The sequence below is a fragment of the Cherax quadricarinatus genome, chromosome 72, assembly GCF_038502225.1.
Source record: "Cherax quadricarinatus isolate ZL_2023a chromosome 72, ASM3850222v1, whole genome shotgun sequence".
NCBI lineage: Eukaryota > Metazoa > Arthropoda > Malacostraca > Decapoda > Parastacidae > Cherax > Cherax quadricarinatus.
The window spans coordinates 10655301-10679712 of NC_091363.1; the positions used below are offsets into that span (position 1 = coordinate 10655301).

At 38.5% G+C, this 24412-nt stretch overlaps 1 protein-coding gene across 2 annotated transcripts in view; it reads left to right on the forward strand.

The window, feature by feature from the left end:
- Window positions 1-24412, forward strand: part of BBS9 (Bardet-Biedl syndrome 9) — an 81285-nt gene that overhangs the window by 131 nt on the left and 56742 nt on the right. The window contains exons 2-8 of one of the 2 annotated variants that reach the window (XM_070100418.1): window positions 2873-3051; window positions 5183-5295; window positions 10108-10265; window positions 12143-12338; window positions 15311-15579; window positions 17606-17730; window positions 20641-20658. In XM_070100418.1, the coding sequence (XP_069956519.1) occupies window positions 2875-3051; window positions 5183-5295; window positions 10108-10265; window positions 12143-12338; window positions 15311-15579; window positions 17606-17730; window positions 20641-20658 (1056 nt within the window). In that variant the 5' untranslated portion in view covers window positions 2873-2874. The remainder of the gene's footprint in view (window positions 1-2872; window positions 3052-5182; window positions 5296-10107; window positions 10266-12142; window positions 12339-15310; window positions 15580-17605; window positions 17731-20640; window positions 20659-24412) is intronic. The other variant, XM_070100419.1, reaches the window with a different exon arrangement.

Sequence of the window (24412 nt, forward strand, 5' to 3'; positions counted from 1 at the left end):
TGTTAGTGGTGAGTGTTTGTTTGTTAGTGGTGAGTGTTTATTAGTGGTGAGTGGTTGTTTGTTAGTGGTGAGTGTTTGTTAGTGGTGAGTGGTTGTTAGTGGTGAGCGTTTGTTTGTTAGTGGTGAGTGTTTGTTAGTGGTGAGTGGTTGTTAGTGGTGAGCGTTTGTTTGTTAGTGGTGAGTGGTTGTTAGTGGTGAGTGTTTGTTTGTTAGTGGTGAGTGTTTGTTAGTGGTGAGTGGTTGTTAGTGGTGAGCGTTTGTTTGTTAGTGGTGAGTGTTTGTTAGTGGTGAGTGTTTGTTTGTTAGTGGTGAGTGTTTGTTAGTGGTGAGTGTTTGTTAGTGGTGAGTGGTTGTTAGTGGTGAGCGTTTGTTTGTTAGTGGTGAGTGTTTGTTAGTGGTGAGTGTTTGTTTGTTAGTGGTGAGTGTTTGTTAGTGGTGAGTGTTTGTTAGTGGTGAGTGTTTGTTAGTGGTGAGTGTTTGTTAGTGGTGAGTGTTTGTTAGTGGTGTTTGTTTGTTAGTGGTGAGTGTTTGTTAGTGGTGAGTGTTTGTTAGTGGTGAGTGGTTGTTTGTTAGTGGTGAGTGTTTGTTAGTGGTGTTTGTTTGTTAGTGGTGAGTGTTTGTTAGTGGTGAGTGTTTGTTAGTGGTGAGTGGTTGTTTGTTAGTGGTGAGTGTTTGTTAGTGGTGAGTGGTTGTTTGTTAGTGGTGAGTGTTTGTTAGTGGTGAGTGGTTGTTTGTTAGTGGTGAGTGTTTGTTAGTGGTGAGTGGTTGTTTGTTAGTGGTGAGTGTTTGTTAGTGGTGAGTGTTTGTTAGTGGTGAGTGTTTGTTAGTGGTGAGTGTTTGTTTGTTAGTGGTGTGTGTTTGTTAGTGGTGAGTGTTTGTTAGTGGTGAGTGTTTGTTTGTTAGTGGAGAGTGTTTGTTAGTGGTGAGTGGTTGTTTGTTAGTGGTGAGTGTTTGTTAGTGGTGTGTGTTTGTTAGTGGTGAGTGGTTTGTTAGTGGTGAGTGTTTGTTAGTGGTGAGTGTTTGTTAGTGGTGAGTGTTTGTTAGTGGTGTGTGTTTGTTAGTGGTGTGTGTTTGTTAGTGGTGAGTGGTTGTTTGTTAGTGGTGAGTGTTTGTTAGTGGTGAGTGTTTGTTAGTGGTGAGTGTTTGTTTGTTAGTGGTGTGTGTTTGTTAGTGGTGAGTGGTTGTTTGTTAGTGGTGAGTGTTTGTTAGTGGTGAGTGTTTGTTAGTGGTGTGTGTTTGTTAGTGGTGAGTGTTTGTTAGTGGTGAGTGTTTGTTTGTTAGTGGTGTGTGTTTGTTAGTGGTGAGTGTTTGTACGTGGTGAGTGGTTGTTTGTTAGTGGTGAGTGTTAGTGGTGAGTGTTTGTTTGTTAGTGGTGAGTGTTTGTTTGTTAGTGGTGTGTGTTTGTTAGTGGTGAGTGGTTGTTTGTTAGTGGTGAGTGTTTGTTAGTGGTGAGTGTTTGTTAGTGGTGAGTGTTTGTTTGTTAGTGGTGTGTGTTTGTTAGTGGTGAGTGGTTGTTTGTTAGTGGTGAGTGTTTGTTAGTGATGAGTGTTTGTTAGTGGTGAGTGTTTGTTTGTTAGTGGTGAGTGTTTGTTTGTTAGTGGTGTGTGTTTGTTAGTGGTGAGTGGTTGTTTGTTAGTGGTGAGTGTTTGTTAGTGGTGTGTGTTTGTTAGTGGTGAGTGTTTGTTAGTGGTGAGTGTTTGTTTGTTAGTGGTGAGTGTTTGTTAGTGGTGAGTGTTTGTTTGTTAGTGGTGAGTGTTTGTTTGTTAGTGGTGAGTGTTTGTTAGTGGTGAGTGTTTGTTTGTTAGTGGTGAGTGTTTGTTAGTGGTGAGTGTTTGTTTGTTAGTGGTGAGTGTTTGTTTGTTAGTGGTGTGTGTTTGTTAGTGGTGAGTGGTTGTTTGTTAGTGGTGAGTGTTTGTTAGTGGTGAGTGTTTGTTAGTGGTGAGTGTTTGTTAGTGGTGAGTGTTTGTTTGTTAGTGGTGAGTGTTTGTTAGTGGTGTTTGTTAGTGGTGAGTGTTTGTTTGTTAGTGGTGTGTGTTTGTTAGTGGTGAGTGGTTGTTAGTGGTGAGTGGTTGTCAGTGGTGAGTGGTTGTTAGTGGTGAGTGTTTGTTTGTTAGTGGTGAGTGTTTGTTAGTGGTGAGTGATTGTTAGTGGTTGTTAGTGGTGAGTGGTTGTTAGTGGAGAGTGTTAGTGGAGAGCGATAGTGTTTGTTAGTGGAGAGTGGTTGTTAGTGGTGAGTGAGTGTTTGTTAGTGGTGAGCGATTGTTAGTGGTGAGTGTTTGTTTGTGGTGAGTGGTTGTTAGTGGTGAGTGTTTGTTAGTGGAGAGTGGTTGTTAGTGGTGAGTGTTTGTTAGTGGAGAGTGTTTGTTAGTAATTGTTAGTGGTGAGTGATTGTTAGTGGTGAGTGTTTGTTAGTGGTGAGTGATTGTTAGTAATTGTTAGTGGTGAGTGATTGTTATTGGTGAGTGTTTGTTAATGGTGAGTGATTGTTAGTGGTTGTTAGTGGTGAGTGATTGTTAGTGGAGAGTGTTAGTGGAGAGTGATTTTGGTTGTTAGTGGTGTTTTTTAGTGGGTTAAGTAGTTATGGTTGTTAGTATTGAGTAGTTATGGTTGTTAGTATTGAGTAGTTATGGTTGTTAGTATTGAGTAGTTATGGTTGTTAGTATTGAGTAGTTATGGTTGTTAGTATTGAGTAGTTATGGTTGTTAGTATTGAGTAGTTATGGTTGTTAGTATTGAGTAGTTATGGTTGTTAGTGGTGAGTGGTTATGGTTGTTGCTGGTGAGTGGTTTCTACACAACAGCATTGATAATTCTCAAATTATATACATATTGCTTATAAAGCCATTTTTTTTTAATATCTGCTATATGATACAGGGATGTCGCTGTTCAAGGCGCGAGACTGGTGGTCGACGGTAGTGGAGGGCGAGGAAGGCACTGAGGAGGAGTGCTGCACTGGTTGCTTAGTCATTGCAAACATAAATAATGAGAAGCCGGCGAAGGACAAGATCATTGTAGGAGGATTCTCTGGCACCCTCAGGGTTTTCTGCCCTCAGGTATGAATTGTGTTTGTTGCTGTGGAACAATCCTGGACAGTGGAACAACCCTGGAATGGAATTACCCTTGACAGTGGAATTATCCTTGACAGTGGAATTATCCTTGACAGTGGAATTATCCTTGACAGTGGGAAAACCCTTGGCAGTAGAATTACCCTTCACAGTGTAGCAACCCTTGGCAGTGGAACAACCCATGACAGTGGAACAACCCTTGACAGTGGAACAACCCTTGACAGTGGAACAATACTAAAGCTTTCTTCTAATAAATTGGAAGGATTTACAATAAATCCGTGATGTAACTCACTTCTGAAATAAACAAAATCCACTAAGTAAATTGTACTCTGCTTTTTGCTCCCTTACTTCCACTGTTTATTACATTATATCCATAACTTGTATGTACAGTACACTACTGTACTGTATTATACAGAAGCACAGTATATTAGTTTCTTCTGTCAGGTTTAGTATTATTTTCCCCTCGAGGGAGGTTCCTTGATGCTGGTGAGGGGCTCTTGATCTAGGGAATTGGATTTGTGCTCCAGTTCCCTGAATTAAGCCTGAATACCTTCCATCCTTCCCAACAGGTCCTGTATAATCCGTATAGGTTTAGTGCTCCCCCATGATAATTATCAGTATTACAGCCTCTCCTCACTTAACGATGGAGTTCTGTTCCTAAGACCACGTAGGTAAATGAATTCATCGCTGAGGAGCATACTATAATGGTAGTGGGTTTGTGTCAACTATAACATTTCTGGTATATTTTTAAATGTTTATACAACAGTGTACTGTATATTGTAATAAACAGAATAGAGGAAATCAGCTCTAATATACATTATATAGGTATGCATACTGGTCAGAGAGCCCATGGTAAGTCTGAGTCATCAGTAAACGAGTATGTCACTAAGTGAGGAGAGGCTGTATTTTGTTTTAACGAACTCTTGGTTAATCTCGCTCTCTGTTGCAATGATGATTCACTGCAGTATTATATTTGCAGGGAAGCAATATACCTGTGCAAGTATGTTACAAATGGGTAGCACTCAAGTTTATTCTGAGGAATGGAAAGGCAGCTCCTATTCCTTAAATCAAGAGCCCATTATGGTTACAAGGATATACAGTAGTAAATACACAAATTTTTATTTCCTTTGTTAGTGTGAAGTTGTTAATAATCTATATTTCTACAAGTACATGTAGTTACCAGTAAGCAATCAAAGAAGTTTTTTTTTGTGCCAGCTGTCTCCCACTGAGGCAGGGTAACTCAAAAAAGAAAAAATGAAAGGTTTTTCTTTTCACATTTAGTAATTTATACAGGAGAAAGGGTTACTAGCCCCTTGCTTCTAGCATTTTAATCGCCTCTTATGACACTTGTGGCTTATGGAGGAAGGATTCTTCTCCACTTCCCCATAGAGTAACTAAAGAAAATCTATGCTGATACTTATAATTATATATTCTGTTGTATGCTAATGTCATAGTTCCCCATACACATGCCTATCAAAGTATGGTAATATTTATTCTTTCTACATAAAGGATATATATATTTTTGTATGGTGAAATAAGAGAGCTACATCATGGCCTATTAGTAAAATATTCTGTGAATCATCAATACAGTAGGCCTGCCATATCTGTGGGTCTGGTTTCCACTGTTTCAGTTATCTGTGGTTTACCCTGGCCCGAAAATAACCCTTAATTTTACTTTCTAATGACACCAAAGTTCAAAAGTAGTGGTGTTGACAGTTCTTCAAAGCCTAAGAGAAGTCATGAAGTGCTTCCCATCAGTGAAAAAGGGCTAACTCTCGACTTATTATGACTAATTTATCAATTAAAATTTTGGATCATACTAAAGGCTAAACATATTCCTAGCTTCAAAAGTTTATTTTCATTTATGTTATGCTAAGTCACTAAGTAATGTGTAATACTCTACTACAGTATTTACCATATCTTGAATACAGTATGGTCTTTTTTATTATTGCTAGTGTTGTTGTTATTATTATTATTATTATTATTATTATTATTATTATTATTATTATTATTGATTTTTAGTAGTAGAACTACTGTACTTGAATGCAGTATGGTCTTTATTATTATTGATTTTGAGTAATAGAAGTGATGTACATGAGGTAATAAGTTTTCTTTACAGTCGTATGTGCATGAAGGTGGAGAGGAAGTCTCAGGTTATCGAGCAGATCACGTGCTTCTGGAGGCTACACTGAGTTACCCTATTCTACAGTTGGCAGTGGGAAAATTTGTCTCGTAAGAGTTTTTTGTTGGTTGTCTAGTTCATTAAAGGTGCTCCACTGTGTGTTGAGCACTTGTAGAGTTGACCTTATGTCATCAACCACCTTCCTCCAATCTTCCTTGGCTTATTCCATTCTCGACTTTATTTCTCTTTACCTTCCTGGCTAGATATCATTCCTTGGTATTTAAACACACTTTTTTTTAGTTTCTTTAAGTTGAAAGACAAATTGTCTTAAAAATATAAGTTTCTTATTATCAACCTATTCTCTCAACTTCAATTTCTTACAAATATTCAAAATTTCTTGCTATTCTACCATTGCTATGTTTGTTTAACCCTTTCAGGGTCCGTCCCGTAGATCTACGGCTTTACGGTGAGTGTCCAAACCGTAGATCTACGCCATGAGCTCAGCTCACTCTGATAAACTGTGAGTGGTACATTTGGGCCTAGATATGAGAGAATACATCTATGTGGTATGTGTGCACCACATAAAACAGATCCTGCAGCACACTGTGTATAATGAGAGAAAAAACTGAAATCATGATTTTTCGATTAAAACAGCGACTTTGCAGTGTTTTTTCGTATGTTTTTTATAGTTGTATTTGCGATTTCTTGGTCTCATTTGATAGAATGGAAGACATATTACAGAAATGGAGATGATTTTGATTGGTTTTAGCACAGGAAATGGCTTGAAACTGAGCTCAAAGTAGCGGAAATGTTAAATTTTTGCCGATATTCAAGAGTAAACAAACGACCTCACACGTCTAATACACATCAGCTGGTGGGTCTAATATACATTCACAAATATGGTGATGATATTTATACAATTATTACAGTATTGCATAACAGTAAATCTTCTATTTTTTGGTGTGAATAAAAATTCATTATGTGAATAAAAAATCAAAATGGAATTTATTTGTAAAGCCTCAAAATGTAACTAATGAACAGAGGAAATGTTAGTTTAGTTCCAGGAATACCTACATTGTTTATTCTGGAGCCTATTTTGAAATTGGAATATTTTGAACTTTGTGTTAAATTGGCCAAATTAACAATTTCCGATCACTTTATTTTGTAGTTGAAACAGTTGACTTGGCGATTTCTTGTGCTCAATCGATAGAATAGAAGTAATACTAGTGAAATAGCTAAGAATTTGGTTGATTGGAATAATGTAATTGGCCTAAAATGGGAGTCAAAGTCGGCAAAATCGCCGATTCGTAAATATCGCTGACACATCAAAATTCGCGAGAGCATAATTTCGTCAATTTTCCACCAAATTTCGTACTTTTTGTTTTATTACCTTCACAAAAAGATTCTATACGATTTCATAAGAAAAAATAACAAATTTTTTTTTTTAAAATTCTTGGACACTGGTGCGTGACTCCAGATTTGGGCCTTGGACCCTGAAAGGGTTAAAGAATATTTGTTAATAATTTGTTGTTATACAGATATTAACAACATTCATAGCTACTGTTAATAACATCTCTTCTTTCATCATTTCTTTTTTCGTCTGATTTTTACTTTTCTTATTCGTCATTATCTGTATGACTTATTACAATCAATTCCTCACTTTGATGCTGATGACAAGCACTTTAAGTTGACATTATGAGAAATATTTCACTGTTTTCCAGTCATTAAAAGAGGCATAACATTATCCAAAACACATCTTCACCTTCCATCTTTAGATTTTTTGTCTATTAATTATTTCAAGTTGCCTTGTATATTTCCCCATCAATTTAAAATACTTATTTTTCATCATAGATATTATGGCTGATCTTGCACACCAGTTAGCACTTTCACACTTTTCTATATACAGGAGGGCCCTGTTTGTATGGTTCTGAGGTTTCTGACCTCAGAAACATACAAACGATAGATGGAAAAGAGCAATTGTTTCATTATCGAGTACATCTAAAATATGTATTTGATATGTGTACACTATCATATGTTAAATGCTCAATACAGCTAGGCACAAAAAAAAAAAAATATGATGCCAGTCACCCTTCCCTCACAACTGAGAGGTCTAGCACCAAGCCTCACAACTGAGAGGTCTAGTACCAAGCCTCACAACTGAGAGGTCTAGCACCAAGCCTCACAACTGAGAGGTCTAGCACCAAGCCTCACAACTGAGAGGTCTAGCACCAAGCCTCACAACTGAGAGGTCTAGCACCAAGCCTCACAACTGAGAGGTCTAGCACCAAGCCTCACAACTGAGAGGTCTAGCACCAAGCCTCACAACTGAGAGGTCTAGCACCAAGCCTCACAACTGAGAGGTCTAGCACCAAGCTTCACAACTGAGAGGTCTAGCACCAAGCCTCACAACTGAGAGGTCTAGCACCAAGCCTCACAACTGAGAGGTCTAGCACCAAGCCTCACAACTGAGAGGTCTAGCACCAAGCTTCACAACTGAGAGATCTAGCACCAAGCCTCGCAACTGAGAGGTCTAGCACCAAGCCTCACAACTGAGAGGTCTAGCACCAAGCCTCACAACTGAGAGATCTAGCACCAAGCCTCACAACTGAGAGATCTAGCACCAAGCTTCACAACTGAGAGGGTCTAGCACCAAGCTTCACAACTGAGAGGTCTTGCACCAAGCCTCACAGCTGAGAGATCTAGCACCAAGCCTCACAACTGAGAGGTCTAGCACCAAGCCTCACAACTGAGAGGTCTTGCACCAAGCCTCACAACTGAGAGATCTAGCACCAAGCCTCACAACTGAGAGATCTAGCACCAAGCTTCACAACTGAGAGGGTCTAGCACCAAGCTTCACAACTGAGAGGTCTTGCACCAAGCCTCACAGCTGAGAGATCTAGCACCAAGCCTCACAACTGAGAGGTCTAGCACCAAGCCTCACAACTGAGAGGTCTAGCACCAAGCTTCACAACTGAGAGGTCTTGCACCAAGCCTCACAGCTGAGAGATCTAGCACCAAGCCTCACAACTGAGAGGTCTAGCACCAAGCCTCACAACTGAGAGATCTAGCACCAAGCCTCACAACTGAGAGATCTAGCACCAAGCTTCACAACTGAGAGGTCTTGCACCAAGCCTCACAGATGAGAGATCTAGCACCAAGCTTAACAACTGAGAGGTCTAGCACCAAGCTTCACAACTGAGAGGTCTAGCACCAAGCTTCACAACTGAGAGATCTAGCACCAAGCTTAACAACTGAGAGGTCTAGCACCAAGCTTCACAACTGAGAGGTCTAGCACCAAGCCTCACAACTGAGAGATCTAGCACCAAGCTTAACAACTGAGAGGTCTAGCACCAAGCTTCACAACTGAGAGGTCTAGCACCAAGCTTCACAACTGAGAGGTCTAGCACCAAGCTTCACAACTGAGAGGTCTAGCACCAAGCTTCACAACTGAGAGGTCTAGCACCAAGCTTCACAACTGAGAGGTCTAGCACCAAGCTTCACAACTGAGAGGTCTAGCACCAAGCTTCACAACTGAGAGGTCTAGCACCAAGCTTCACAACTGAGAGGTCTAGCACCAAGCTTCACAACTGAGAGGTCTAGCACCAAGCTTCACAACTGAGAGGTCTAGCACCAAGCTTCACAACTGAGAGGTCTAGCACCAAGCCTCACAACTGAGAGGTCTTGCACCAAGCCTCACAGCTGAGAGGTCTAGCACCAAGCTTCACAACTGAGAGGTCTAGCACCAAGCTTCACAACTGAGAGATCTAGCACCAAGCCTCACAATTTATGGATTATGTGCCAGTCCCCAGTTTTCAGGCCATGCACTAAGCCCTAGAATTTTAAAGTCTTGTGCTAACCTATACAATTTAGGGTTTATGCACTAAACCCCACATTATAGGGTTATGAGCTAATGATTTCTACAGAATAATGTTAATAATTGTTTTGGAAAAGGCGATATTAGTGACATATTTACTTCATAGAAAGCCCCTTGTTATGCAGTGCATTTCAAGCTTAGGGATTGTTTGCCAAACTCTACAATTTAGGGATAATTTGCCAATCTAACAATTTAGGGGTTGTTTGCCAAACCATGCAATTTTGGGTTCATGTGTCAAGCCAAAGAAAAAAAAGACACCATGAAAATCTGAAAAATGAATGATAATATTTCCTTCAAGAAAAATGTGGAATACGAGAATCTTGGGACTTACAGATGCTCCTCACTTTATTATGGTTTGACTTACAATATTTTGACTTAATGATGGTACAATAAAACTTTTTTAAAACTTTTTTTTTTTTTGCTGTACAGTACTGTGCATTTATTGATGAAATAAACTTTTATTCATTTATTTATTTTTCAATACTGGTATTTAGTCAGTTACAGTAATTATTTGTTTATTTACTTATTCAGTGATATTTATTTATCTGTCATATATTTGACACAATAGTTTCAACTTAAGATTGGTTCATCAGAACCTAACCCCATCGTAAGTCAAGAAGCACCTGTACAAAGCTTAAGAATTTTGCGGTTCAACTATATTTAGAATTACTTGATCATGCTTCATTTTCTCATTAAGGTTCACTTAAAATATACTGCGAATATATCGTTTAGAAAACTGACAAGTTGATAAACAAGACACTTGTGCAGCATTTAGGTATCTTTATTCTGGAAATGTTTCACCAGCTAGTGGTTTCTTTAGTCCAGTGCGGAGAAAGGTGGAAGATGAGGAGGAGTTTAAGGTAATCAGTCCCTCAGCCTGGAGTCGATGTGTTCAGTCCATCAGTTATGATAAAAGTGCAGCGTATTTGTGGATATGGGGCTTACATACCGATGGATGATGATAGCTTGCCTGTAACATTTACCAGCTTCAGAGATGAGCTTTATACATCACTAAACCGTATCTAAATATGATATATTGTATTTACAGGAGTAATGATTTTAATCATCTCTGTGTCCTCCATCCTGACCGTCTTGTTGTGTACACAATCTCTGTGACCGCGGGTCAGGCTGGCCATGGTGACCACACCCGCCTCACCATCGCCTACCAACACAAACTCCAGCGGAATGCCCACTCCATGATTACAGGTGAATTATCATTATTCGTTGAGAGAAAAAATAAGGCACATTACTGTGACTAGTCCAAGTTGGACCACAACATCGCTATAAGTTAATTTCTCCTATGTACAGGTTATTTGTGTATTATTATTCATATATCAGTGAAAAATACTAAACTTTTATTCATTATGGATGATGCTTAGTCTCCTGTTTCATTCTTAATGTTATTTTGTTCAATTTCATATCAAGGAACTTTTTTTAATGAACAAAAATGCAGTAGTGCCTCAATGCTAACATTAATGCATTCCTGAAAATTAATGGTACTCTAAGTTGAGTGCTTGTTACTTGGAGCTTCTTTTTTCATAAAAATGCATGCTATAATTGGAGATACTTTCTCGATCCATAATATTCTGAATAATTTTTTTTAACAATATTTATCAAATATTTTATGTTAAATATTGTTCTGTTTCATTTACAAATAGTATTAAACATTGCTTAATTAACATGTACATGTTAAATAAATGGGTGAGGCTCTATGAGCAAATTTTGCTGAGGAAAAAAAAACAGTTTTGGAGGGAGAACAATGAGTTGAGTAATTGTATTAACATGATTGTAAACGAACCACAGAGCACGTAGGGTTTGAACCCCACCTCATGCTAACCTCCTTATGGTGTATATAAATATACCTAGTTGGATGAATCTTATTAGAGCCAGCTGGCCCAGTGTCTAACACACTGACCTGTGAATTTTAAGACTCGCTTGCCATAGGTTCAACCCCACCCGTTCTGTGGTTTGTTAAGTTGAATAAGCCTGGGCAGCAAGTGGGCTTGGTGGTTAATAACATAGAAGAGATGTTAGATGAGTAGGTGGAGTTGCTGGGAAGATGAATGGAAGTTTGAGGAGATGTTAAATGTTGATGAAGAGAGGGAGGTAGTGATTTCATACATTGGGCAGGGAGATATATTATCTTTTAGGAGTGAGGAAGAGGCAGATGTGAGTGTGGCAGAGGTGTGTGAGGCAGTGGATAGAATGAAAGGAGGTAAAGTAGCTGGAATAGATGAGATTAAGACAGAAATGTTAAAGGCAGGTTGGGATATAGTTTTAGAGGAGTCAGTGCATTTGTTCAATGTATGTATGAAAAGGGAAAAGACACCTAGGGATTGACAGGGAATATGTGTATATCCTTTGTATAAAGGAAAAGAGGATAAGAGTGTGTATGAATTATAGTGGAATAAGTGTTGAGTCTCCATAGGGAAGTGGAACAGAATTTTTCCTCCATAAGCCATGCGTGTTGTAAGAGGTGACTAAAATGCTGGGAGCAAAGGGCTAGTAACCCCTTCTCCTGTTTACATTAAAGTTATGTAGAGAAACGTTTGTTATTCTTTTCGGGCCACCTGCTTTGGTGGGATTTGGCTGGTTGTTGAAAGAAGTGTTTCAAGTATATCAAGTAAAGTACATGTTGGAGTTATCACTTAAAGAATTAAAACCATGACAGGTTGTTAATACAGACATTAATCCAGTCACAAAAAGATTACAATGTAGTTTATATGTGGTTTTGAATAATAATATTTTAGCAAGGTATGGTTGAAGTTAGACAAGCAATTATGAGTTATTTATAATTGGTAAAGTCAGGGTATTTTTCCAGAATGGCAGGTGATATGCCATTGAGGAAAAAAGGCTTTGACATTTCTTGAACACCCTGCACAATGTATGCAGGGTCTAGGGGATACTGAAAAATTGAGCTTTGGCAGTCTTTTATCTCACTACTTCATAATTTGTTTGAAATGTTTGTAGCAGCAAGTAATAAATGGATTAAATGGTTCACCTCCAAAATTTAACATAGGTTATCATTTGAATTTAATATTCATTTTGTATTTTCAAGAAAACATCTCACTAATTTTTTCCAGGTCCTTTTGGAGGTGTAAAGGGCAAAGACTACATTGCTGTTCAGTCACTTGATGGTTGCATCACAGCTTTTGAACAAGAAAGTTTTGCATTCAACAGTTTTCTCCCAGGGTTTCTACTGCCAGGACCTATAGCTTATGTTGCCAAGTCTGATGTCATTATTACAGTGTCCTCAGACTGGTGCCTTCAGTGTTTCAAGTAAGCTTTAAAATATAATTGTTACTTTCATCTTTGTTTCATATACTTTTAAATGGTTTGAATATACTTATAAAAGATAATACAGTACTATAGAGTCTTAAAAGGCATTTAATCCATTACACTATTTCCTAGCTTCCCTTTAAAATTTATATATTTTGCAAAACTGTACATTCTTCTACACTGCTACTCAGCCAAAACTCTCTTTTCTAATCCTTCTTTATTCCACCCTTTTCCTATATCCATGTCACTCAACTCATTTACATCTGTCATTGTATATGTTGTTTTTTGCACACTTTGAGAGATTGCAATCATTTACACTAAATACAATAATTTATTGTGTGTTTCCTGGGTTTATGTTCTTCCGAACCTCATTTTAACTCAAGTCAAAGAAGTTCTTATTCTTTATTTTATTTCTGCCACACCGGCTGCCTCCTACCAAAGTAGGGAGACGCAAAAAAGGAGACTTTCATCATCATTCATTAAATAGCTCTCTTACCAGAAGTGTGTAGGCATCACAATTCAAGTGACCCAACAAACTGTAACAGCCCAGTCACTCCTTCAGAGCGCAGGAACTGTGCTTTCCACCTCTAGGACTCTAGTCAAGCTAACCTGTTTCCATGAACTCCTTGATAAATGTTCCTTGCTCACACCAACAGCACATCAAACCCTTATAAACACTTGTCTCCAGTCACTCCAGTCTGACATGCTCCTACAGATCTGCTGGATGTTCAAGTTCCTCCCACTTAAAGCCTGTTTCACACCCTCCCTCCAACCTTTCAGGACAACCTGCACCCTTTCTTCCTTTGACCCAGATTTATGTGCCCTCTTCGTCATTTTGTTGTGCTCCATCTTCTCGTCCTCCATCCAGATATTTAGATATGTTTATTGCATACTCCAACCCTCCACTCTGATATCCAATTTTTCATTGCTTAACATTTTTCTTGCTCTTATCTTCCTCTTTCCTGTGTTTGGTTTTAATTTCCTTTTCTTTCGACACCCTCCCAAGCTCATTCATCAACCTTTTGAACTTATGTTCAATCTCTCCCAAAGAAATTGTGTCATAAGCAAAGAGTAACTGTAACATATCAAATTCACTAACTTTTAATCCCACACTTTTCCCCAAAACCCAAGCATTCACTTTTTATAATCGCGCTTATAAATATATTAACAACCAGGGTGATATAATATATCCCTAAGGCAAATATTTACTGGAATATAGCTGCCTTCTCTCCTACATACCCTAACCTAAGCATTACTCTCTGCATAATTTTTTTAGTGCGTATAGTAATCTACCACTTATTCCATACATTTGCAACATCTGCCCATCACCCCTTTCATTTGCATTTTCTGAATTTATAAATGTGATTAACAGTTCCTTACCCTTATATGAAGTATTATTCACTTGTATGCCTCAATGTAAATAATTAGTCTGCACATTCCCATAAATAGCAAAAAGTAGCAAACTCAGGAATAACAAAATTCTAAAATTATTAATATATTTTGGAGGGAGGGAGTAAAGGAGGTTTAGTGTGTTAGGGGCTAGAACATGATCATGTATGTGTTAGCGAGCTAGATTGGAGTGGAGACAATGGGTTTTTATGGCTTACGTGCTGTTGAAGTGTGAGTAAGGTAAGATTTATGGAGGGATTCAGGGAAACTGATTAGCAAGATTCCAGTAATTGAGGTAGGAAGTATAATGCTTGCATGCTACAGGAGAATTAAGTACTACTTTCTTTCAACACACCGGCTGTATCCCACCGAGGCGGGGTGGCCCAAAAGGAAAAACGAAAGTCTCTCCTTTTACATTTAGTAATATATACAGGAGAAGAGGTTACTAGCCCCTTGCTCCCGGCATTTTAGTTGCCTCTTACAACACACATGGCCTACGGAGGAAGAATTCTGTTCCACACACCCATGGAGATAAGAGGAAATAAACAAGAACAAGAACTAGAAAGAAAATAGCAGAAAACCCAGAGGTGTGTGTGTGTATATATATGCTTGTACATGTATGTGTAGTGTGACCTAAGTGTAAGTAGAAGTAGCAAGACGTACCTGAAATCTTGCATGTTCATGAGACAGAAAAAAGGACACCAGCAATCCTACCATCATGTAAAACAATTACAGGCTTTCATTTTACACTCACTTGGCAGGACGGTAGTACCTCCCTGGGCCGTTGCTGTCTACCAACCTACTACCTAGGAGAATTAAGTACAGTATGTTGAAATTCAGAGGGTCATCTGAACTGTGATTTCAGTACTTCTGGCAAGGCAGCAGTTAACTGAATGATGATGAGTATGTTTCATATTTTGGGTCACCCTACCTCTGTGGGGAAACCGTTAAAAAAATTTACTGTATACTTTTTCCAGTTGTATTCAGCAGACTTACTCACAGTACAGATATGACAGTACTGTACTGAAGAACTGTGGAATAAACAAATGCCCCCCCTTTTCTCCAGGGCATTTTTTCAACTCACTACAAAAAAAAAAAAAATATCAGAAAAACACAGAATATATAGATGGAAGTCAGGTGAGCTGTAATCAGTCAAGCTACTAAAAGTGGAACCCTGATTTCCCATAAACACATTATAAATTGGGGTTACTGAAAAAATTTAAGGGCTATCTAACCAAGACAAAAATTGTCATAAATTCAGGGAAAGGAGAGAGTGTAAATTGGGAGTTCTCAACATTTCTTGGGGAACTGATAAGATTTGCTGATAATTAGGGAGTTGCTATAAAATTTTTGATTACCTCACTTTAGTAATAAGGTAGAATAATGATTAATTAAAATTTACCACTCTATAACCTGTCTAGTTTTAATTAGCGTGTAAGCATTAGGTTTAGTCTGCCCGAAATGCCCTAGCATGTTAGTGGCTTTCTTTGTACTTAACGTTTTATAAAATGTAAAGCACATATTGTAACCTTTGCAAAGAAATAAAAATTGCACTGTATTCTATTGTACTACAATGTACACAGATATCAGGCTGTGGCCGTAGCGACCGATCCCGAGAAAGACATTGGCAGTAGCAGCGGCAGCAGTAAAGGTGGAAAGCGACTGGTGCCTGAGTGGACACAGCAGCTTGGTGAAGCAGCTTTGGATCTTTGTGTGTTATCTCCTGCAGAAGGACCTACAAGTCTTCTTGTCCTGGCCCACCACGCCGTCTTTTGCTTCAAGGAGTCCGGAGTTCTCAAGTTTGTTAAAAAGCTTGAGTACAACCCATCCTGTTTCATGGCCTTCATTGTTGGTAGGTTGCAAACTTAAGCATTACCCAGTGAATAACAGCACACTTGAATTGCATTAACTCAAACCCAATTAACTTGAACATTTGATAAACTACACTTAATACTTCAGACCCCCAAACATACATGTACAAACGCACTTACATAAATACACTTACATAATTGGTCACATTCGGAGGTAATCGTTATGTGGGGGTCCACTGTACTTCAAAATGGATAAAGCATAAGTTTCTCTTTCTTAGCCATACTCATAAAATTAGTAAAATGACTATTTTGTAAAACAAATTTTGAACACCATATTTTATTTGGACAAGATGTACAGGGATTGGTAAATGCCCTATTATTTTTTTTTCACTATTTTACTGTATTTAATCTGTGTAAAAAATTGATGAGTAATACTGATTTATGGTTAAGAAAATTGTTAGCCTACTGCAGACGATGCATGCCTATAATAGTGAGAGATACACTGCTAAAATAACATTCCCAATGTTTAACAGCCTGAATTTTATAATGAATTGGCAGTTTCCACTTAAGGGGGGTGCACCTTGATGGTACTGAAGGGCTCTTGATCAAAAGAATTTTTTTTGCCCTACCTTATTCTAGGATCAGTGATGATTACCAAGAATTCACAAAGTGCTTCATGACCCTTCCTTGTTGAGTGCTTCACCATGGGTGTACAGCCTCTCCTCACTTAGCGACATACTCGTTTACCGATGACTTGGACTTATTATGGTCTCTGACCAGTATGCATACCTAAATGTACACATATATTAGAGCTGATTTCCTCTGTTCTGTTTATTACATTATACAGCACACTACTGTATAAACATTTAAAAATATACCAGAAATATTATAAATGGTCAAAGGTGGCATTAAAACAATATAGAAGATGATTGACACAAATCCACTACCATTATAGTTTGCTGATGTGGTCTTAGGAACAGAACTCCATCGTTAAGTGAGGAGAGGCTGTACTATAAATTGTGTGATTGCTCATGAAGCTCCAGCAACCTTTCAAAATTCATAAGGAAGGGCAGTTGTCACAGAAATGTGGTACTAATGTTGTACAAAATATACCTATATTTCTGATTAATACTAAATTGGTTATCATATACTATCCATTTACTCTTTGATGCAATAAGATCATAGTAAACAGATGATATCACAATATGCGGAATAACCACAGTGAAAAAAAAGTGAATTTCCAAGCACTTTTGTGATTTCTCACATTATCACAGGTCCTCAATAATGTGAGAAATCACAAAAGCACTTGGAAACTCACTGTTTTTTCACATTGGTTATTTTACTTAATCTTTGATGTCTTGTTGCCCTGATTTTGAGAAAACACTCTCTCAGAAAGACTACCTGGCATTCCTATGATCATAAGCACCAAAGACTTGAAGCATTTACAAAATAATTCAGTAATTCAGTAAATTGAAACACTAATTCTTGATTGAGGTGTGACATGGCTAACAAGTAATAAAGTGACACATGCAGCAAAAGACCTTAAATACAATGTTTCAACTATCTGAGAATTTATCACCTACAAAATTGCTATATGGCCAGGTACGTTGCTTTCGTCTCTCTTGTCATAGTTTGTTGGTTCAAACCAAAAGCATTGACTAGTATTTTTATTGGTTAGCCAAACTAGAGTCCTGGAGGTGGAAAGTACATTGCCTGCACTCTAAAGGAGGGGTTTCGGATATTTGCCATTTAGAGTGACATTTATACTGTTGTATCTGCACACCCCCAACAAGACAGTGATAGTGTGAATGGTGGTGAAAGTATTTCTTTTTTGGGTCACCTGCCTTGGCAGGAGACAGCCAGCATGTTGAAAAAAAAAAGAAATGCCATACTAATGAAAGTCTCCTTTTGCTGTGCCTTTTTACCATTCGTTACATGGAAGAGCTACTTTTTAGTGGTGAGGGCAGATTGGTCTGCCATCTGTGTCTGCCCACAGATTAATGATTCATTTATACATGAAGAGTCCTCAGCACATCACTAACCCATTTTTTTATGTTTTGCCGCCAGACAATTACGTGCACGTGTGTGTTGCGAGCCACACACAAAACTTACTGGTATATCGGGAGTCAGAGTTGAAGTGGGCTTCACAGTTACCTTTTACTCCAGTTGCTATTGCTCGTGCCAGCTTTCCAGTAAGATTATATCTTATTTACTAGTAATAATGATAAAATTACTGACAGAATGTTAGGTAAGTGGACACAGATGCAACTAATGCCACATTTTATTGTGGCCATGTTTTGCTTACCAGGGACTGTCAAGCTCCTGGAGAGTGAAACATTGCCACAATAAAATGTATTTGCATCTGTGTACATTTCCCTAGCATCTTATGTATTGTATGATCCTTTATTATCTCACATGAATTTGAGCCACTTGTTACATTGATCTGGATATTAGTTATGTAAACTAATGTTGTAGTACTATACCTTGGTTATGTCTGTAGGATGGTGGCTTTAAATAGCTGGTTTGAATCATGGATCCATTTTTTTTTACTCCTACCTTAAAGTGCTCGGTGCTTGTTTAGCAGTACCTTTTGTGTATTTGTGTTGTCAGAGTACAGTGGACCCCCGCATAACGATGGCATCGCATAGCGATTTTTCCGCATAACGATTACTTTTATCGCAAAATTTTTGCCCCGCATACCGATTAAAAACCCGCATACCGATTTTCGTCCGAGACGCGTCCAATGTGCCCTCACATGTGCCGGCCGTCCCATTGTTTACCAGCCAGCCTCCGCGGTAACATCCAAGCATACACTCGGAATATTTCGTATTATTACAGTGTTTTCGGTGGTGTTTCTGGAAAATAAGTGACCATGGGCCCCAAGAAAGCTTCTAGTGCCAACCCTGTGGTAAAAAGGGTGAGAATTAGTATGGAAATTAAGAAAGATTTTGAAGGGTTTGGGGCTAACCCTGAGAAGCCTATGCCAGTTGTGGAATCCATTGTGCCTACTTCAAAGATTAAGGAAATGTGTGCAGAGTGGTTTGAACTGCAAACCTTTATAGATGAAAATCACCCTGACACAGCTGTTGCAAGCCGTGCTTGTGACTATTTCAATGACAATGTTATGGCCCATTTTAGGAAAGTCTTGAAGAAACGGGAGGTACAGAGCTCTATGGACAGATTTGTTGTGCGACAGAGGTCCAGTGACTCTGAAGCTGGTCCTAGTGGCATTAAAAGAAGAAGGGAAGTAACCCCAGAAAAGGACTTGCTACCTCAAGTCCTAATGGAAGGGGATTCCCCTTCTAAACAGTAAGAAGATAATGCTCTCCCCTCCTCCCATCCCATCAATCATCACCAGATCTTCAATAAAAGTAAGTGTCATGTAATTGTGCATGCCTTTTTCAGTTTGTGTGTATTAAAATTAACATTTCATGTGGTAAAAAAAATTTTTTTTCATACTTTTGGGCGTCTTGCACGGATTAATTTTATTTCCATTATTTCTTATGGGGAAAATTAATTCGCATAACGATTATTTCGCATAACGATGAGCCCTCTTGCACGGATTAAAATCGTTAACCGGGGGTCCACTGTACAGTATGTTTCATAATCTATATATATGAATCATTGTGAACTTAATGGTAGGCTCTGAAACACCTGAATTGAATTATGGGCCTTTTCTATCACACTCCAGCTGTGAAATATATTTTTACAATCTTTTTTATCCTTGTTGGTTTAAACTAATCAAGCCAGTCCAACTGACCAATGTCATATTTTCAAAAGTGTCCTTGATTTATCAAAATCTACTTAAGTAGAAAGTGTAAAACAGATTTGCCACTTAATGTTGCACATAGTATTTTTTATATTGCTGGTGCAAAGATAGCTTCATCAATGTGTTGATAAGAAACCTGGAGAGTTCTGACAGTAAGTGAAGAACTTTAGAAAGACACTTGATTCTAGGGTTAGTCATGCTATGATAAGAAACCTGGAGAGTTCTGACAGTAAGTGAAGAACTTTAGAAAGACACTTGGTTCTAGGGTTAGTCATGCTATGCATACCAACACCTAGAGTTGTTTGCACAGACTGCCAGCTTCAGAAACAAAATTAACACTTTTTCAAAAAAATCTCTCAGTAGCTCACAAATAGTTGTACATGAATGGTATATAATACAGACAAGATGAAGAATTAGAGACAAGTACAACATCTGGGTATCTTTATTTGTAGATGTTTTGCCAACCAGTGGCTTTATTAATACAAGTATATAATGTGAAGAATGTAGAATTATATACAAAAGATGATTATTATTATTATTATAATCAAGGGGGAAGCGCTAAACCCGGAGGATTATACAGCGCCTGGGGGGGGGGATGTGGAAGGCATTCAGGCTTAATTCGGGGAACTGGAGCACAGATCCAATTCCCTAAATCAAGAGCCCCTCACCAACATCAAGGAACCTTCCTTGAGGGGTATACAAAAGATGAGGTAATCAGTCCCTCAGCTTCGGAGCTGTTGAAGAGCATTGTAGTATATAAGTGCCAGTCTCCAAGCCTGTGCTTCAGATTCTTCAAGACCCCAGTGCTCTTCACCAACTCCAAGGCTGAGAGGCTGATTACCTCATCTATTGTATATGTCCTTGTACTGTATAGATAGTCACTGGATGGTGCAACATATACAAATAAAGATTCCTAAATGTTGCACATGTATCTTAATTCTTCAGCTCACAAATAACCCATACTTAGGAGAGAGACCTTATAATGATGTTGTGGTCCAGGATGGACTATTGTCAAGTCCCAATGGTTGTTACTTGACAGTGGTCTGGGACAAACCTAAATATCTTCATAAATATCCCCTCCTGAGCACAGGTTATTTGTGTTGCCCCAGCCACGGTTTGATGTTTATGAATGCTTTTGACTTTAGTAGTGCAGGTAGTTGAAGATTAAGGCTGAATGATACTAGAATACTGTTTGAACAAATGATTTAAAAAACCCACAGGTTTATAAATGAACTAGAGTTGATATATATGAAGGTTAAAACTACTATAAACTTTACTAACCGACAAAGGACCATTTTGTCGAGCCCATTTAACTGTATTTTCATTCACACAGGGCCAGCGATTCTTAAGGGTAAGCCTTTGTCCACACTACCAAAGGTTCAATTTCTTGCTTCAAGTTACATTTAAAAATACATTACAAATGTATGTCATATGCAGATTTAGAATTCTTTTGTTTTAATTGCTTCATAGTATAGATGCTTTTTATTTTTAGAAAATTTATACTGTTGTTGACTTCAATTTTGATCTTTATACAGTATGTGCCTTTTCTATATCATTAATTTTTATATAAAATAGAGAGCTTTCAAGGCTAAATGACCCCAATGGGTTTAGTGCTTTTGTTGAATATAATAACTTGCATCATTTATTCATACTTGAAAGTAATATTCTTCTTACAAAAAATATTACTGTAGTGCAGGAAAATTTTCCTATACCTAGATTGCATGTGGTTAGTCAGTAGTAATTTAAAAATGCATATTAGTGGTAAACATAGGTAAGTGACCTATAGTTATGCAGTCTCAGTAGAAGTTGAATACTTTACGTATTAAGAAAATACATTTAGATACATATTTTGAATTGAAACTGCTGGTAATTTACAATTTTTCAATCTGTTTCCTGCTTTCTATTAAAATTAAAATATTTTGACTAAAAATTAATTATTTTAGAGTCAAAGTAACTATTCTGTGTTAGCAGATAGTTGTATAAAAGATGAGATGAATCTGAGAACAGCCAGAGGAAGAATAGTTGGTAGAGTGTGAAGATCTCTGTGGAAAGAAAAACCTTTATTAAAGGAGGTAAAAGGGAATACATATGCACCAGAATGTAATAGTGCTAATACGTATTTTGCACGGGTGCTAAGAGAGACGTAAGTTGCCCCATCTTCTAATAATGTGTTCATTTTTTCACTATAATCTACCTTGTCCATAATTACTATCGCATTTTTTGCCTTGTCTATTTCAAAAAGATGCAGTCTAGGATCTTTCCTAAATTCATGGTATAACTTAACAAATCTTTGAGGACAAATGTGTTGTAAAGCTCAGACCTCTACAACACAATTGTCATCAAAGATTTGTTAAGTTATACCATGAATTAAGGAAAGATCCTAGACTGCATCTTTTTGAAACAGACAAGGCAAAAAATGCGATAGTAATTATGGACAAGGTAGATTATAGTGGAAAAATGAGCATATTATTAGAAGACAAGGGCACTTACGTGCTCCTTAAGTATGGCCAGCCGGTCAGTGTTGCAGCAAGGAAGAGGCTGGATACACTAGGGATGTTATGTTTGAGATTAATTTGCAGTATGAATATTATGCAATGAATAAGGAGCATACATTAGAAGATGATGTTGAGGTTATTTTTTTTTTATTATCACGCTGGCTGATTCCCACCAAGGCAGGGTGGCCCGAAAAAGAAAAACTTTCACCATCATTCACTCCATCACTGTCTTGCCAGAAGGGTGCTTTACACTACAGTTTTTAAACTGCAACATTAACACCCCTCCTTCAGAGTGCAGGCACTGTACTTCCCATCTCCAGGACTCAAGTCCGGCCTGCCGGTTTCCCTGAATCCCTTCATAAATGTTACTTTGCTCACACTCCAACAGCACGTCAAGTATTAAAAACCATTTGTCTCCATTCACTCCTATCAAACACGCTCACGCATGCCTGCTGGAAGTCCAAGCCCCTCGCACACAAAACCTCCTTTACCCCCTCCCTCCAACCTTTCCTAGGCCGACCCCTACCCCGCCTTCCTTCCACTACAGACTGATACACTCTTGAAGTAATTCTGTTTCGCTCCATTCTCTCTACATGTCCGAACCACCTCAACAACCCTTCCTCAGCCCTCTGGACAACAGTTTTGGTAATCCCGCACCTCCTCCTAACTTCCAAACTACGAATTCTCTGCATTATATTCACACCACACATTGCCCTCACACATGTCATCTCCACTGCCTCCAGCCTTCTCCTCACTGCAACATTCATCACCCATGCTTCACACCCATATAAGAGCATTGGTAAAACTATACTCTCATACATTCCCCTCTTTGCCTCCAAGGACAAAGTTCTTTGTCTCCACAGACTCCTAAGTGCACCACTCACCCTTTTCCCCTCATCAATTCTATGATTCACCTCATCTTTCATAGACCCATCCGCTGACACGTCCACTCCCAAATATCTGAATACATTCACCTCCTCCATACTCTCTCCCTCCAATCTGATATCCAATCTTTCATCACCTAATCTTTTTGTTATCATCATAACCTTACTCTTTCCTGTATTCACTTTTAATTTTCTTCTTTTGCACACCCTACCAAATTCATCCACCAATCTCTGCAACTTCTCTTCAGAATCTCCCAAGAGCACAGTGTCATCAGCAAAGAGCAACTGTGACAACTCACACATTATGTGTGATTCTTTATCTTTTAACTCCACGCCTCTTGCCAAGACCCTCGCATTTACTTCTCTTACAACCCCATCTATAAATATATTAAACAACCACGGTGACATCACACATCCCTGTCTAAGGCCTACTTTTACTGGGAAATAATTTCCCTCTTTCCTACATACTCTAACTTGAGCCTCACTATCCTCGTAAAAACTCTTCACTGCTTTCAGTAACCTACCTCCTACACCATACACCTGCAACATCTGCCTCATTGACCCCCTATCCACCCTGTCATATGCCTTTTCCAAATCCATAAATGCCACAAAGACCTCTTTAGCCTTATCCAAATACTGTTCACTTATATGTTTCACTGTAAACACCTGGTCCACATACCCCCTACCTTTCCTAAAGCCTCCTTGTTCATCTGCTATCCTGTTCTCCGTCTTACTCTTAATTCTTTCAATAATAACTCTACCATACACTTTACCAGGTATACTCAACAGACTTATCCCCCTATAATTTTTGCACTCTCTTTTGTCCCCTTTGCCTTTATACAAAGGAACTATGCATGCTCTCTGCCAATCCCTAGGTACCTTACCCTCTTCCATACATTTATTGAATAATTGCCCCAACCACTCCAAAACTATATCCCCACCTGCTTTTAACATTTCTATCTTTATCCCATCAATCCCGGCTGCCTTACCCCCTTTCATTTTACCTACTGCCTCACGAACTTCCCCCACACTCACAACTGGCTCTTCCTCACTCCTACAAGATGTTATTCCTCCTTGCCCTATACAAGAAATCACAGCTTCCCTATCTTCATCAACATTTAACAATTCCTCAAAATATTCCCTCATTCTTCCCAATACCTCTAACTCTCCATTTAATAACTCTCCTCTATTTTTTGGGTAGGCTCCAGGATGTACATGTTTATAGAGGGGCAACTGATATATCGGATCATTATTTAGTTGTAGCTACAGTTAGAGTAAGAGGTAGATGGGGAAAGAGGAAGATGGCAACAACAAGTAAGAGGGAGGTGAAAGTGTATAAACTAAGGGAGGAGGAAGTTCGGGCGAGATATAAGCGACTATTGGCAGAAAGGTGGGCTAGTGCAAAGATGAGTAGTGGGGGGGTTGAAGAGGGTTGGAATAGTTTTAAAAATGCAGTATTAGAATGTGGGGCAGAAGTTTGTGGTTATAGGAGGGTGGGGGCAGGAGGAAAGAGGAGTGATTGGTGGAATGATGAAGTAAAGGGTGTGATAAAAGAGAAGAAGGTAGCTTATGAGAGGTTTTTACAAAGCAGAAGTGTTATAAGAAGAGCAGAGTATATGGAGAATAAAAGAAAGGTAAAGAGAGTGGTGAGAGAGTGCAAAAGGAGAGCAGATGATAGAGTGGGAGAGGCACTGTCAAGAAATTTTAATGAAAATAAGAAAAAATT